The 17,430-nt window shown below is 43.7% G+C and overlaps 1 protein-coding gene across 1 annotated transcript; it reads left to right on the top strand.

Moving 5' to 3' along the window:
* The first annotated feature begins 680 nt into the window (after positions 1–680).
* On the top strand, positions 681–13,503 carry znf296 (zinc finger protein 296). Its single transcript, XM_083772766.1, has 3 exons — positions 681–921; positions 3,594–3,917; positions 9,470–13,503. Exons 1-3 carry the CDS (start codon positions 867–869, stop codon positions 11,296–11,298), a joined length of 2,208 nt encoding a protein of 735 aa, XP_083628892.1. The 5' UTR covers positions 681–866; the 3' UTR covers positions 11,299–13,503.
* The last annotated feature ends 3,927 nt before the right edge of the window (positions 13,504–17,430 follow it).

Below are 17,430 nucleotides of genomic sequence, written 5' to 3'. Positions count from 1 at the left end.
CAGAATCTTCAGCGCTGGTACTGATAGTAAGTATATGAATATTATTCTAAAATTGTTATTGGCTTCAGATTGGGGGTATTTTGTCATAGGGGTATATTCATCAGTGGCCCTCAATTTTTTTCACGTCAAGGAAGGACCCTTAAGTGGCTGGTCTTCTTTTTTATTCATGACATTTAATGGTAGCGATTCAGGGCTGGACTGGAGCCAGGCTTATTGATAGTTTCAAGTGGAGATTGACAGGAAAGTGGGAGAGAGAGAAGGGGAGAGACATGCAGCAAAGGTCATGAACGGGACTCGAACATGCGACACGCTGTCAGGCCAGAGCCTATACTATAGGCCTACCTACCTATACTGTATGTGGCATGCGCCTGGACCGCTATGCCAGCGGTCAGCCAAATAATAATCATTACAAATTATTTAGTGCCAGGGAGTAGGGACCATTTTGCCAAGATATTATTTTTTAATAGCCTAGCAGGGGACCACTGACTCTGAGGACCCCCCCAACTCCCAAGGACCCCGCCTGCCCTACACAAAACCTGCTCTGCACAGATCGTCTGAGTGGGCGGGGACGATGTTGGAGGCGTGACGCGGAGGGGTTAGTGCCTACATTTGGCCTCGCCCCTTCCCCCTCGCTGCGGGGTACAGCATGAACTTGAACACTTTCTGACTGCTATCCTCCTTCCTCGCACGCTGCGAGTCCTAACAACGTCCCCGGTAGTGCGGTTGAGTAAACCATTCACGTTTAGTCGTTTGATTACGGCCGATTGAGTAACTTTGCGGAATAATCCTAGTTAGACAGGTGTCGATCAGTCCAAAGTGCTTTTGGATACACCGGTCCAATATTGACCCGGTGCAACAAGGCAGAAATGTCCAGACGCAAACTTGGAAGTCGACCACAGCAGCACCTGAGTGTAATTCAAGGTAAGTCCGCGTGACGATATTAACGCATCAAATCAGGCGAAATTACGAAAGTCTTAATTACATTAAATAGTTTTGTGCACACGTTTTCGATATATAGGCTAATAGAAATACAGTTCAGTATAGACTACAATAACTATTTAATTGAGTTTTATTAAAATGTATTTACTTTGGCTTTTTTCCTAGTTAGTTTGCTTATTGTGTAATGTCGGTGTTTATTGTCTTATCGTAAGGCCAGGATGAAAACAAAACTGTTTTGTACAGGCTACACCTTGATCAAGTTACTTTTTTGGTCTACTTTGTCTTTATTGTCTGGGACAATTTCCTCATTGCTTCATTCTTAGAATATGAGACAGATCGTTTGCCTACACTTGTAAGACTGGCGAGAGTGTCCAGCAACAGATAATGTCTGAGATGGTTGGACACTTAAACTGTATTAAGATATAGCAAATATACACGCCCTGGCCCATATTGCTGTTTACCATTATTCTTTCCTTTTTTATTATCACATGCTTTTGATCCTATTCGAATTTATTAATTTATTTAACACTTGATGGTGACCAGAAAGTACAGCGTTGTTTACATAGAAATTCGCCTGTCTAACAAACAAGAGACATAGTTCTGCTTTTTGTAGGCCTAGTACTGATCTCCAACGGAGACCAGTGGTGCGTGCGTATTTGACCACAGCAGGCCCCGACTCTACGCGCTGTATGTGCAACCGCGCCTTGCATGTCTGCACAAACAGCAGCAGCCCTGAAACAGGAAAGGTGACATTTTTGACTAACCACCGGCAAGATCCACCTTTCAACTGTACTGTCTGTACCTGTCCTGTACCTTAGCCGGCCGAGCCTGGGCAGGTGTATTCAGGCCAGGTATCAAGGTGTGCCCCTCACCGTTGGGCAATAATGTTATGACTAGTATGAGTCACCCCACCCCCTCCTCATCCCTCCAAACTGACAAAGATATCACTGACCTGAGGCCTGTACTAGCTCTAGCTGTGAGATTGTTTTGCAACGGACAACAGATCTTGGTAGATTATTCTCATGTTTGAGGCTATAGATTCGGAGACATGGCACTCAGGAGTGTTTATTTTTCAATATTATCCTCAATCCTCATATTGTTCACATTTGACTGTTTTAACTCTCACGGGTATTTGTTTCGCACACACGTCATGAAAGTGAAAAGTATAGTTTGTTGTGCTTGTCTTAAGCATCATCTCAAAGTCAATATTATTGTGAACCACTACGGTAGGCTGTGAATTAACACGTTCAATGGGAGCCAGCCAGCCAGGTAGTGTAAGCTGTCTAATGTTGTGTGAAACATGGATCAAGATTCAAGGTGAAAGCTGTGGTTCTCACTCTTGATCAAGATGCTTAATTTCCATTACATAACAGAAATAACAGTATTGGTACTAACTGTAGGTAATGTTGAATACATCTGATCTCTTCTGGGTTAACAACAGGAAGTGGGCAGTGTTGCCTAGCCAGATTGGCTTCATTGCTTTAGAGCGGGGGAGGCCTGTAAGTGAAACTACCTCTTTGATAAACCCAGACAGTTTCTTGTGCTGCAGAATAGGTCTGCAACAGTTTATCAAACTAATCAATACTTTTTTCTTCATTTAAAAAAAATAATAAAATAACAGATTAATATTTTATCCCTATTTTTATTCTATTCTAAGATTAAAAAATAATTCAAAAGCTCACGACATGTCGCATTGCACGATACCATTGTGCGACAAAATCTAAAATAATGGTGAGCATAAATAATTGGTTGTCTATTTGTTGATGTAGAACATTAAAAATATAAAAAACTGCACTTTTCGATTATTATATTAATCAAACTAGTAAGAAAATAATCGATAGTTGCAGCTCTGCTACTGACTATGTTTGACGTCACATACACACATACAGTATGCATAAGAATCTTTGGGAACAGGTGCATTGAAGAAAAAAACACTGAAACATTCAAGCTTACAGCAAGAAGTTTATTTAGCAGACAACATTTTGATCCACCAAAGGATCTTCCTCAGGTCTTCATTTATACACGTTTGTACAACTGTGTTGCTTATGATCTTCAACAACAAAAAACATGATGCATCCAATTAGCAGTTGATTGACACATCGTTATATAGACTGTCACTTGAGAAGCAATTAGTGTTAGGACTTCCGAAATATAAACGGAAAACATAGTTACAATACAAAATCACATGATTTGGGTAAATATCACAGCCACAAAATGTACAACTTTCCATTACATACAATATACTACAACATATCATTGCTGTTGGAGATTAACCATGTATATCTCTAAGGGACGGTTTTGGACATACAAGGTTTCCAGCCGACAGCAACGATATATATCTTGGTGTCCTTTATAGTTTCTATAGAATTGTGATTACAATAGTGGCTGTGAAGACAAAGTTGATATGGCCAGGGAAGTGTTCACTTCTCATTACTATAATAGTATTTGACCATAACCTCACATCTCCATATTTGAATTATTTATATTTGTTTTGTAAATTAATGCCCCACTTTATCGCAGATCTATAAGCTCACAATGTCTCGCAATGCAAGCTTTTGTATTCTCACTATTTTATAAAAGAAAAAAAAAAATATATATATATATATATATAACAATAGAGGAATGCTCTTCTTTCCCTCTTTTCCTTTTCACAGATGACATAGCAGAGGACACAGAGGAGAAGCCTGCCCCAGTGGTCAGAGTGCGTGATGAGCATCGTGACCTCCTGACCTGTGGACAGTGCAGTCATGCCTTCCCTCTTGCCCACATTCTGGCGTTCATCCAGCACAAGCAGGGAGGTTGCCACGCTCGCAACCAAGCCCCTGACGCCAGCACCCCTCCCTCACCTGCCGGCCGGGCACAACAGAATCTCAGCCATGCTCAGTTAGGGGCAGGTTTTGTTCAGCTGAAGAAAGGGACGGCCAGGGACAGGTCCTGGGAGGTGGGGACAAAGGTGAACGTGGAGCCTGAAAAAACAGGTGGGTGATTGAACAAGGCAGGTTGCTAATTAGTAGTGATTATGTTTTTTTGTTTTGTTATTTTTTTTAACCGTCCCATCCCACCCCCTGCCCCCCACCCCATACTACATAAACTGCTCCCTCCCAGTCCAACTCATTACTTAGGCGTTGCCATTAGCAGGCATGCGTGAGTTAGCGTCGCACAAGCTAATTGTGTGGAAACGAAGTGTTCTGTGGGCCCTTAAGATTCCCCAAGGGTTCCATGCTGAGCACCTGAGCTCCGTAGCTCCTTTCCATCTCCCTGACTGTGTGTCTCTTAGGTGGAGTGGCCAGGTAAACACCGCCCCCCCCTCCTTCACTCTCTCTCATTACATTATAAGTGCAGCCTGGACTATAGCTTTTCTTTACAGGCTTTCTCCATCACAAACAATATGTACCTGATATGTGTTTTAAAGTTAAGTTAAATAAATAAATTACTAAAGCCACAGGTTACATTTTGAGTACTCTCAACCTACAGTATCAACCTACCAATGTGAGGGTTGCACTCCTCTCGTGACACACGAATAGAGGACATTGCATCATGCACAGCTCTATCCCCTCTGTTGTATCTTCCACTGTTCTGCCCTGGGCCATGCCAAATGAACTCCTGGGATTCCGTTTGAAGGAGGCAGAAAGACTGTTATCAACATCATCATCATCTCTTTTTTTCCCCTAATTCATTATTCTTCTGATGGCACTTTCATCTTACTCTTGACATTTTCATCCTCGATCTTGGGTATGTTGTGAACTGTCTCCTCTCTCATTCTCTCAGTGCTTGTCATAAGTTGAATCTTCTCTATACTGCTATTGACTCAGTCAGTGGTAGTCAAACTCCGACCCACCGCCCGCAGGCCACTTCCGGCCTGTGATGCCCGTGATTGTGTTTTATTTTATTTTATTTAGCTGAATACGTATTTATTTTATGGAAAAAGCCATTCAAGCAATTGACAGAGAGATGTGCTCAGCTATCTTTAAAGTTCACCTACTTGATAGCAGCTATTTGAGTATGCCTGGACTAGAGATTCACAATGATGCCTCTCTGTAAAGTCGTCTTTGTTTTTATCTTTTTCTCATTATGTCTTGTAGGTCACTTGGGCTTCTTATCAACTTTAACCCTTTTATATTAAGATTTGTAATTATAATAATAATTCAAAACATTGTCTAATGGGGAAAATGGACGATCTACAAGCTCACATCGCATCACATCATTGAGCTTGTCCGTTACCTTTTGCTATTTGTCGTATGATGAAGGATCCGAAGAATGAAGAAAGAGAAGCAATAGCACTGTGGATACTGTCGATAAATATCACATGTCATGGTTGAGGTCAAGCCAATCAAAAGAGTAAAAGTTGAAGAAGTTATAACATTCCTTTGGAGAACAAAATGCAATCCAATTAGTCCTTCTCTAAGTCCCTCCCCAACCAGTCCAATAGGCACATTGGCAGCAAGGAGCTGTCCATATATATATATATATATACGGGGAGAACATGCAAACTCCACACAGAAAGGCCCTTTCGCTATATATGTATATGTGTGTGTGTGTGTATGTGTATATATATATATATATATATATATAAGTTTGCATGTTCTCCCCGTGGGTAGGTACCCTCACAAAAAACATGCAGTAGTCCTGGTCTCTAAACTACCTCCCCCATGCCAACTGGTCGGAATAACGTGTTCCTTCCACGTGCTATGTTCGACCGGGGAAATTACCCCCTGTCGGGTGAAAAGAAGCAGCTTGGACTCCTCATGCATAGAAGGGAGCATGAGGTCAGTCATGAGGTCAGTCTGCTGCCCCCCCCAAAATCGTGGGATAAAAAATATTAAAAAGTCTTCTAAATCAAGTCAACCAAATTTGCATGACATCTTTTAAATAAACTAGAAATACGAGGATATGACAGAGGGAGAAATCAACTTTTAACGACCACCGGACAGGAATTTTCATGTTGCACAGTAAGACTACGATCATTGTCTCCACCAGGCCGAAGGTATGGGGAGAGGGTATGTTTTGCACTCCGTCCGTCTGTGTACAGCTAATCTCCGGCACCGTTAACCCAGTCGATGCCAAATGTTGCACACACACTCCCTGGATGCCATCGATGAACCTCTGCCCCAAACTTTCCAGAACGTCCTGAGGCCTGACACCAGGAGGCCAAGTTTTGAAAAACACATTTTTGGATATTACTCCTCCGGATTCTGTCCAAAAATCCCGCATATCGTTACACACTATCTCTATAATCATGTGTTCAAGACGGATCTGTCCGATAGCGATATTTCATATTCCATCCGAATTGGCTAACATTGGCTTTCAAAGTTTGCAGGATTGGCCCGTTCTTTACAAAAACCCTCAATTTATAGCGCCACCAGGAGGCCACAACCTGATCTGCCCTGGTGGAGACCTGTGCCCCGAGGGGCACTTTATCTAGTTAATATTATTGCCATCACCTGGGTGGGTCAGTCGTGTAACTTTCTTGACATTAAGCCGTGTATATGTTCAACAACACAGCCATGTAAAATAACATTGATGGCTATGAGGTGGCGAAAGCTTGACCTGCATAGCAACAGTTCCTAAACTATTTGGATTGGCATTGGACAATCGCTTTTTGGGGTGGGATTTAGCGAAGGGCTAATAGAGCGTATGCGCAAATTGTGCATGCATGAAGTGAATGGCAGATTGAGTGGTAAAGTGAGTTTAATGTCGTTTAATACAATCGGATAGGACTTTTCTGTTTGGATGTATGGGCTGTCAAGGCCAGAAAGTCGGTTTTTGACACTCAGTAGGCGTTCTCGCATAACTTCCGGGTATGATGATGGTGTCACGCGCATACCCTTCATTGCGAATACCTCATACAAGAGTAAATCAATGTTTTGTGTGTTGACTTAAATGGCCATTGTTATTTGAAGGTCATGCTCTATTGAGGTTGAAAAAGGAGATTGAAGGAAGAAATTCATGTTTTTAGTTGTCAAATGCTTTTAAAGCAGTGGTTTTCAACCAGTGGTCTGGGGACCACCAGTCAAAATATTCTAAGTCTTCGGTCTGAGAGGCTAGCTATTATCAATGGTGGTCCGTGGCTCAAATGCCGAATAAATAATGGACTTTGGTATGAAAAGTGTTGAAAACCACTGTTAAGGTGTGACTTTGCACACCCTTCACCCACGTTTTGAAACCACCTCCTTGTCTCATGCTCACTCATGTAGTACTTCCTTCCTTTGCGTAACGTTCAGGGGACTGCTGCCTGCATCGTTTCCTTCTGTCCACAACCTTTCATGTTTTTTTTCTTCTGAGTTCACTATCTGTTCATCTCTCTCTTTCACTCCTTCCTCTCTGCCTTTCTCTGCACATCTGAGTTTGGTTATTGCTCGTGCCCACAGGCTTATATAGTAGCAGACCTGCCATGCACTACCAAAGAGTAACTCGTTTTTTAATAATTCAAAACAATTTAATTTAGGATTAAACTTTTATAAACCTATCTGGGTTAAACTATGTTTGAATTATTCCCGAGGATCGTATACATCTGATATTATATATCTGACAGTCATACTATATTTGATCTACATGTATTCCTAATATATTGCAAGAATGTTTTGGGAGGCATGTGGAAATATATAGACTGGTCACAGAATAACATGTACCGGACTACCGGTATTAGGGTTATAGTGTATAGTAGGATGTAGATGCAGACCTTTTTTGGTGAAAACACTGACACTATAAAGAGGACATTACATTTAGATTATTATAGCTACCGTATATCTATTTGCTACATCATACTGTATGTGTCCAGTAGTGCAGCTGGAGACTCAAACACTGTGTTGTGTGATGTTCATCTATCTTACTGTGGGAGGGAAACTGAGCATCTCTGGTGTAGGAAAGCATGTGTGTGTGTGTGTGTGTGTGTGTGTGTGTGTGTGTGTGTGTGTGTGTGTGTGTGTGTGTGTGTGTGTAGGATGGGGGTAGTGCATGATGGATTATGGAGGAGCCATGTGCATCTGTCTCATTCCTTTTTATTTATTCTCCTTGTTTGTTTTTTCTCATCTCCAACATCATTCTTCCCCCCATCTTCAACGCACTCTTTCGATGTGCCCTCTTTCAATTTCTGCATGCCCCCCCTTCCTCCTTCTTTTCTCCTCCCTCTGTCTCCCCAGGGACAAGAGATTCTGCCTGCTGCTCGTTAGTGCTCCCAGCCAATCTGCATTTTTAATTAGTAGTTATTGCTTCTGCTTAATATTCAAGTGCTACCCTGGGCCAAATGGGAATCCTTACAGAAAAAATGAGAGCGAGCGAGAGGGGAGAGAGAGGGAAGGGAGGGAGGAACGAAAGAGAAACCGACTGGGTATTGTGTTTCACTCCAGGACCCCGAGACAAAAGCCCCCCCTTAGGGAAAGATTTGGAGGTTTTGGGGGTGGAGGAGTGGGGAGGACTGGGGTTGGAGGATGGGTCTGAAGTACAATCCAAAGGGGTGACATATTTTCATGGTGTCTATCAGCCAGCCCCCTGTACTACTTTATAATCGTTTTATCACATTTTCTTTTTTATCTCCTGAGTCCTGATCTACCTCTCGATTCTTTGATTTCACATGTCACCCTATTTCTTTTTTCCCCTTCTTTTTTTAAGTGCTCAAACTTTTCTTCTGTTACTCCTCAGGCGAGGTTAAAGGACACAAACACCACAACTCCTCTCCAGACATAGAGAGAGAGTGGAGGGAGGGAAAGGGAAAGAAACAGTTGCTCTCTTTTTCATCTTCTCTCTCCAACCCCCCCCCCCCCCCCCCCCCCCTCCAGTAAAATGCAGAAGGATTTGACTTGAGGAAACATGAAAGAGGCTTATAACAGAGTCGGCTTTGAACCTCTCCTATAAAAAAAGAGAGGGGGGAAAAAACTGTTTCCCTCACAATTTTAGGGATCTTCTCTCCAATTTTGATTTATGCAGAAGGCCTCATTTGTCAAGCAGGCTGAGTCAGTGGCTGATTTGCATAAAGCCTTCGTTTTCTCCGTTCTGCTAATTAGCAATTTGCAGCTTAATTGGAGTGGCTCTTGGTGAGGAGACAAAGCTATCCATGTATCCGTACAGAAATATGTCCATATGTATTTCACGACCCAGCTCCCCTTGCTTGCTAGTCTTTGCTTCTTGGAGCTTCTGTCTCTTTTCTGCATTTTGATCTCTGGCTAGGTCCTTTATTCCAATACAGGTCTTCCTTTACCCTCCTTCACTTTCTTCCACCACCTCTCAAACAGTCTGAAAGTGTACACTTTAAGAGTCAAATTAACACTCTTGCATTTTATTATTGTATGACGAGTTTCCTCTGAATACATTTTTAGAACACTTAACGTTGTGTACCATTCGACCTCCACTGTCTTTCGAATGTATTTCTAACATGTATTCACTTAATATTTAAAATGCTCACAGGGATACAGTATACTGTTAAATATATATAACGGTCAATATCTTATGTTCTAAACATTACTTTTGTGAACTACTTTTAGCGACAGATCAACCAAATTGCCTAACCACACTCTCTCTCATTCATGTTTTGCAGCAGCCGATGAGCCCTCCTATTTCACCTGCCAACAGTGTGAGGGTGTGTTCCCGTCTGCCTGGACGCTCTTGCAGCATGCTCAGCACACTCATTCCTTCAACATCTATCAAGAGGATGAGGAGGACGGGGAAGTAAAGAGACGAGGAAGGGGAATCCTTAAACGCCACAAACCTGCCGCCACTTTGGACCCACGCCACCTCAGCCAAGCCCTGGCCTCAGCCTTCCAGCCATCTGCCCTGCGTCTCCATCGCCCCCGTCAGACTCAAACCTCCAACCCTTCCTCACAGTCTAACATGCAGCCTCTCAACTTCTCGGTGCGGCTGAGGGAACTGGCGGAGGTTAGCGTTACCACCACTACGGGTGGCTTGGTGCTATCTCCGTCCTCCTCTCTGCCAGTGGCGTCACCTTTCCCGCAAACGGCGGCCCTCCGGACAGACTTCCCCTGTGAGCTGTGCGGCCAGGCCTTCCAGTCCCTGCGCAGCCTTTCCGCCCACCGCAGGACTCATGCCTGCGAGAGGCCCTACCACTGCGGAGTGTGCAACGAAGCCTTCTCTCAGAGTGGCCAGCTGGCCCGCCACATGAGGAGCCACCGAAGAGAGGTTGGGATCGTGGGTGGGGGCGGATATGAGCCGCTGGATTTGGGTATGGGAGCAATGGAGGAGGATGAAGCGAGGCAGGGGATGAAGGAGAGGTTCCTTTTACAGGCGGCCGGGACCATGGGAGAGGGGGATATCAGTGGTGGAGTAGAAGTGAGGACCCACTGTCCCTCTGAGCTGGACCTGAGCCTGCCCAAACAGCTCTCCACAGGCTCGGGTCTGATTCTCTTGACCTCCCAGCTCACACCTCCGGATAGGAACCTGCTCATCCTGTTGCAGCGGCAGAGGGAAGGCAGGGAGGTGGGAGAGGAGGAGATGGAGGGACCGGGCGAGCCACAGCACACCTCTCCCTGTGCCAGCCCCTCTGAGGGGTCCTTGGAGAGCGGGGAGACCGGGGGCAGTGGGGAGAGTGGCATCGCCAGTGGGAACTGTACCCCTAAGCGACCTGAGCCAGGTGACATGAGAGTGAAGGGAGCCGGAGAGTGGGAGAGTGAGAGGGCAGAGGTCATAGAGAGAGAGAGGGGGTGGAGCTCAAGTACTGCCAGTGAGGTTGTGCAGGAGTGGCAGTGGGAGAACGATCGTAGGAGCAGCGGAGGAGGGGGAAGCAACGGAGGAAATGGCAACAATAATAACGACAACAACAACAACAGTGGCATCCCAGGCAGGAAGAAGAAAAATGAAGCCTGCGAGTACTGCGGGAAGCAGTTCCGCAACAGCAGCAACCTAACAGTGCACAGACGCAGCCACACAGGCGAGCGTCCGTACCGCTGTGGCCTCTGCAGCTACGCCTGCGCGCAGAGCTCTAAGCTAACACGCCACATGAAGACGCATGGTGCCCGTGGGGCCAGGGCCCCCTTTCTGTGCCAGCTGTGCGCCGTGCCATTCACTGTCTATGCCACCCTGGAGAAACATCTGAAGAAGGTTCACGGTCTGAGCCATGCCAGTGTGGGGACGTACGCACATGCTAGCACCATCAATACCGTGAAGGTGGAAGAGGAGGACCAAGTGGTGGTGAAAACGGAGGAGGAGGAGACCAGTTTGGATCGGGCAGAGATGGAAAGCAAGATGGAAAGTGATGTACCGGTAATCCAGAGAATGGAGGCGGAGGAGGGGCAAAATGGACAGAAATACGGGGAGAGCAGTGGAAGTCCAGCCATGGTGGAGACGGGTGCTGGGGATCTCCTATCTGATGGGGCTACAGATATCAGTGTGGCAATAACTACTGCTTCCTAAGACCCCTGCTCATTCCTGTGCACAATGAAATTGACATTCAATTGTCAATGGCAGACGACTGCCCTGCCAGCAATTTGACTGATTCATGGAAATCATGGGAATCATTTTGCTCCACAATCCAACAGGTAATCGATAGAAAATGTTTATTGCAATCTTGCTTAAAGAAGATACTGCAGAACTATAAAAGGTAGCAGGTAGCCTCTCATCACTGTTCCTTCTGCTTGCTTTGAGTTACATGTGCAGTAGAACCCATTTATTCTGTTCACAAAAGTATGCGAAGCCGCTGGTAGAAACTAAGTGCCTACTTTAGACCACAGAGCAAAACTAGAGCATGTCATTTTGGTAGGGGGATTAACAGAACTGTTGAACAGGAAGTAAGCCACCACAGTCCACACAAACAGGAAAGCACTGTGTTCTGACTACGAAACTCCAATAAATCAACCAGTTACAACTTTGGTGACAAGCCAGCCACAGGTGATGTGATCACACATGGGTTCCGTTTAAAATAACAGACGCTCAGAGAAGATCAGTATCATGCTGAAACCAGTTGCATCAGCAGAGAAAAGTCATGTCCAGCTGTCACCTAATTGTTCCACAAAGCCATGGTCCCCTCCTGTCTGGAAGACCATTTAAAGATGTTTGAACAAGAGACGGGGAGGAAATTAATCTAAACACTTGTCTGCCTGCATCTTCTCAGACTCTGCTTTTTTAAGGCACTCGGCTGTCACAACACTTGTCACTTAATGTAATGTTTACAGGGCTCATGAGGCCTCGCAAGTCTGTGTCTGTGTGACAGTACATATGGATGTTTCCTTTTTGGTATATTCTATAAATGTGAATGAGACTTCGAAGTCTCAGCTACTGATGGTTCATGTCTAGCTTCTATGCATAAAAAATGCAACTTGACATACATGTGAAACGGGTGTGTTTTAGTTTTCTTCTCTGCTTGTACCTATCAATTTATTGTGGTGGTGTTTTTATTTTCCTTCACATTTGTTTACATTTGTAAAGTGTTGAACTGCTTGAAGCTTATGCATGTGTTGCTGCCATTTGAAATGTTCAGTACTGTTATTTTTTTTGTGTTTGAATTAGTCCTTATTTATGCTCACTGCATGTTTAACTGAAAAGTCTATTCACTGCTGAACTACAGGGTTGAGAGATTCAGTGATGGCTAGTGATTGGTGGGAGAGTTTTATGGGTACCACCAAATGAGCACTTGTGTGAATGAGGATGTCAATGTGTGCTTTTCTATGTGTGTGTGTGTGTGTATATAAATATATACAGGGAAATACTCTGGTAACACTTTATTTGAACCATTTGTCCTACCATTTAAAAAAAAGTGTGACATAAACATAATCATTACAGCTAATGTGCCCACACAGATGGTCAACATGTATCAACATTACTCCAGTGCAAACTAACCAAACAGCCTATTGTATCTCCAAGAATTCTTGTTAAGTAGCAGTAGTCGCTCAGTCAGAGCCTTTGCCTGATGACCAAAATCCAAGGGGGAATACCACTTTAGGCAAGTGGAAAATATGTTGCCTTTCCAAGCGGTAGTCCCAGGTTCGAATCCATGGTGTTACATATAACATTGCAATAACAGGACATGGTTGTGAAGTGTAGTGTTACCAGATCTTTTGTGTCTACTGTGATGCATTTATAGTACCATTTATGGATTTCTATTTACACTCATGTCAGGGAACCCCTATTTTTTTGACACCTCGTGAAGAAAAAAACAACAAAAAAACTATAAGCGCTTTGTATAAAAAATTATGGGATTGATGTTAAAGATGGATGTGGGATGAGTGGAGTGTTAAGCCTAATTTAATATTTTTTCAGGGCAACAACACACATTCTTAGTTTGAAAAACAGTTATTTTCGTATGTATAGTATAAATTTGGCCAAACTGTTCAGTGACCAATATTTTGTACGCTGTTGCCATTATAATTATGAACAGCCTGTCAGTCCTTTATGCCTTCAACATGTTTTTCCAGCATTCCTGGTTTTGTCTCTTCTCCTCTTCGCCAAACACTTAACTATTGAGAGGCTCAGCTCCACTGTCTTTGTAAACTTGACACCATTTTGTAATTGACCTCGTCACGAGGAGGCTTAATAAAGAAGTGAGGCAAGACATTTTCTTTTGCGTATATTGTGTATGCTGCACATTTTCTTTTGAGGAGCTCCGTGTTGGATCCCACAGCTCAACATTTAAATACTAGTCACAGTGCTTGTGTTGAAGGTTGTCTTATAGTCAGTGCTTGCGTTGAAGGTTGTCTTAGCAGGGTGGCTTTATTTCTCTGAGGATTGTCTGCCATCAGCACTGACTTGTTTTATGTGACTGTTGGATTGGAGACCCTCAGTCCGTTTACATCCTTTTGATGTTACTGTCTTTTGTCTACAAGAACTATGTGTGTGTGCGTGTACGTTAGATTGTGTGTGTGTGTGTATGTGTGTGGGGGGGGGTTGTTGTTTGTGGGCATGTTCCTGTGGCATAGTGGGATGGTGATGGTGGGGGTGTCAAGGGGTTGCAGTAATTGCTGACTCCATTTTAAGGGCACAAAAAACTCTATGCCAGCATCTCTGGCCTTAACCCCACCCCCTCTAATGGAAACCAAGCTCTATGATCCTTCTAGCTCATTAACAGCGAGCCTTTTAATGAGCTTTCAACAGGGTGGGGGCAGGGCAAGTGTGTGTGTGTGTGTGTGTGGAGGGGGGGCTGGGGGGCATGGCACCAGATGTAAACACGCCCACTACGACCAATTACCATTGTGCTGCTGAGAATAAGGAGGAAGTAAGGAGAGAAGCGATTCACTGGCTCCTTGTGCCCAGATGACTTAAGTTGATGCCCTTCTTAGTTCTTTCCACAAAGAGCAAGACAGAATGGAAGACCAAGAGAGAGGTGGAGGGATGGGTACTGTACAGGTAAGCGAGTGTGGGACAGGTGAGAAGTAACCACCACTGCTGGTCCCTCTGGATTCCCGGCCAAGTATCTGTGCTTACCTGTCTGTTGGGGGCTACAGCCAACGCCATTTGGTGCTCGGATACCCAATTATGAGAGGTAAGATGATACACCTGGTACAGCACAGTAGCCCCTGCAGCAAGTGCATGTCTGCTGCCTTTTGTCTCCTTACCTGCTGGAGCCAGTCCACACAGCTCTCTGAACTGGCGCACAATGGTCAGCAGGATGCACACCCAATTCAATCTATCACATCAATACTTTTTTGTTAGCATTCAGAGGTCTGTCCATAAGACTAGTCTCAGAATGAGACTAATCATCAGCTGACGGAGAGAGTGTGTGCGCAACTGCGCGTGTTCTTCTGACCAGACCCTGCCTCTGGGCCAGTGTGGGCTTTTAGATCTGTTAAGTGTGGCTTTATTCCACAGAGAAGGTCTTTGTTGGTCCAGGGTTGGGAGAGTCAGCTGGAAGACGCAAACATGGCCGCTCTTGTTACAGTGATATTAAAGTGAAAAAATAAATGAATAAAATAACATGTATAGACTTACAACTTCACTTTCGGTCTGTCCATTCCAAATATATAATGTGGATGATCTAGTAGTAATATCATGCCTTGCCTTAGTTATTACAATATGAGAGATATTGAACAATTCAATCCCCTGGTGAATCGTTGACTGAAATGGCAATGCTACACTTTGTTTGTTTGTTTAGTTTTTTCTTCAGTTTTTACACTCAGTTGAAATAGAGCTAAATTAGCATTCAGGATTTAGAAGTATAGGGGGCCACCTCATGTGGACATCATCGAATTAAAACTCCAGCTGAAACTTCAACTTCCATTTGGAGCAATCTTTGGGCATAAGTTGGTCATCCAGTCAAACTAAACAAAACAAATCACACTTGTGTGAAGAGAGAGGCACCCACTGTGGCTGCCACATGACGTCACAGCTTAAAGCAAATGTCCATAGACTTGGCTGCCACATATGGCAGAGGCACTTTCATTCATTGCAGATTCACTACCACTATATACGGTATACGAGACATGAATGAGGTGTGTGTATGTTATTGTATAAAACGAAACCAGTCACATGTATTTATATTGGCCACATGATGTCTCACGTTGTCAATGTTTGTTTAACTGCTGTCAACAAACATTAAAAGTCCATGGACTTGATGCCACATGAAGTCACGTTTAGTCCCTAAAGGTCCATAGACGTGGCTACCATATATGATGTAATTTCAGGCATTGGAGGGCCTAGCGCCCCTCAAAAAGAAAAAAGACCTCAGTTACCAGAATTGCTCACAACAAAGGGAATGTAGCTCTACCAGCTGAGTGTAATATTTAGTGTAGTATCCTTTTAGGCTAAGCCTGAGGTCATAAGAGACTATTACTTTTTATATGAGAGATTTTTTCATGGTGTAAAGCCAATTAACACAGTTTTAATTACATTTCTCATATGTTGCATGAAGCTTGGCCTCCTATTGTCCCCTCTTTCCTCTCCCCATCCTTGGGGGGGGACACCCCCCGGCTCAGACGAGACCATGGGCAGAAGGATGAAAGGGAAGACGGATCACGAGAAGGAGAAAGATGTATCTGGGACCAGACAAACCACAGTGCTCCCTCTCTGCTCTTTATCCTCACATGTTCCCACAATCGCCACCCTCCCCTCACCACTCCCTCCTCCCGCAAAGGCCACAGAGTGAAACCTGAACCCTGGAATTATACCCCTTCACCTCTCCAGCCCATCCCGCTAACCTTCCTCACAGTGAGAGTGTGAGAGGATAGGGTGAGAGGCGACACAGTTCCAGGCAGCCATCCGTCAATCTACGGCTTCTCTCTCTTCTCTGCCATTCAACACCTTCACATAATGAGCACTGGGAAAGACAAGGAGAGTCCATTCTTATGGGGGTTATATAATGTCACTGAATCAGGAAGAGCTCCAGAGGAGGAGTGTCAAGCTGTTTGTGGTTTGTGGAAGGAATATAAGAGAGGGTTATGACAGCAATGCGGTGCTAATGAGTACAAGCCAAGGTTGGTTATGTGATTAAAAAGAGGGGCATGCTGTAAGTATATAGATATCAGCTATTCTTTCAGCCTGAGGCAGGGACTGACACCAAACAAACAACTCGTCCCAGCTACAAAGAACTAGCTTGACTGAGAAAATGGATGAATGAATTATTTGTCCCACAGAATCTAAACTTGGAAATACAGCCAGACGATTTGCATTATGGACCTTTAAAGTATATAGGTCAAGTCAAGTTAACCCTTATTATCCATAAATTAGATTGGATTTGGCACATTTGGCAGCAAAACATATTTGGGTAATATCTTATCTTTCAATTAAAGACCCCATTGACTGCATATTTAAACAACTGGTATTTGATTCGGATCCTCCTCTAATCAAAAAAGATTATTGTCTATAATGCATTACAAACAAATAAACAAACTTCTCCTTTTCCTTTCAGTTTTTCCCTTCAGGAATCACCACAGCGAATCATCTGCCTCCATCTCACCCTGTCCTCTTCCTCCTCCTCTCACCAACTAACTTCATGTCCTCTTTCACTACATCCATAAATCTTCTCTTTGGTCTATAGGCCTCCTGCCTGGCAGTTCCAACCACAACATCCTTCTACCGATATAGTCACTATCCCTCCTCTGTACGTGTCCAAACCATCTCAGTCTGGCCTCTCTGGCTTTATCTCCAAAACATCTAACATGCTCTGATGTACTTGTTCCTGATCCTATCAAACTCTGCTCTAAACCATACAACATAGCTGGTCTCACCACCGTCTTGTACACCTTCCCATTATAAACAAACTTCCATTATAAACAAACTTATAAGGCATTATAACACAGTCATTATAATATTCTATAATTGCTGGCACTCAGAGACATTTACTTTAAGTAAAGTAATTATATTCCTGAAGGTGTAGGCAGAAACCATTTGTTTTCTTGCCTAAATCAAAGGATTTACTTTTGCCCAATGACCACTTAAAGTGACTTAGAATCACACTATAATTCTTTATAACAGTGATTATAATGCATTTTAATTTAATAATTATAATGTAATACAACTAAGAATTATAATGAAATGATGACCCTAGCCAGTTAGTTCAGTAGGCTATTATATAATACTTGACCTTATAAGTCATTATAAAAGAAGGCTTATGATTGC

This window comes from Protomyctophum parallelum, assembly GCF_964188405.1.
Source record: "Protomyctophum parallelum genome assembly, chromosome: 9".
Classification (NCBI taxonomy): domain Eukaryota; kingdom Metazoa; phylum Chordata; class Actinopteri; order Myctophiformes; family Myctophidae; genus Protomyctophum; species Protomyctophum parallelum.
The sequence above is the reverse complement of the archived record's forward strand: the minus strand, read 5'-3'. Positions and strand labels throughout refer to the sequence as shown.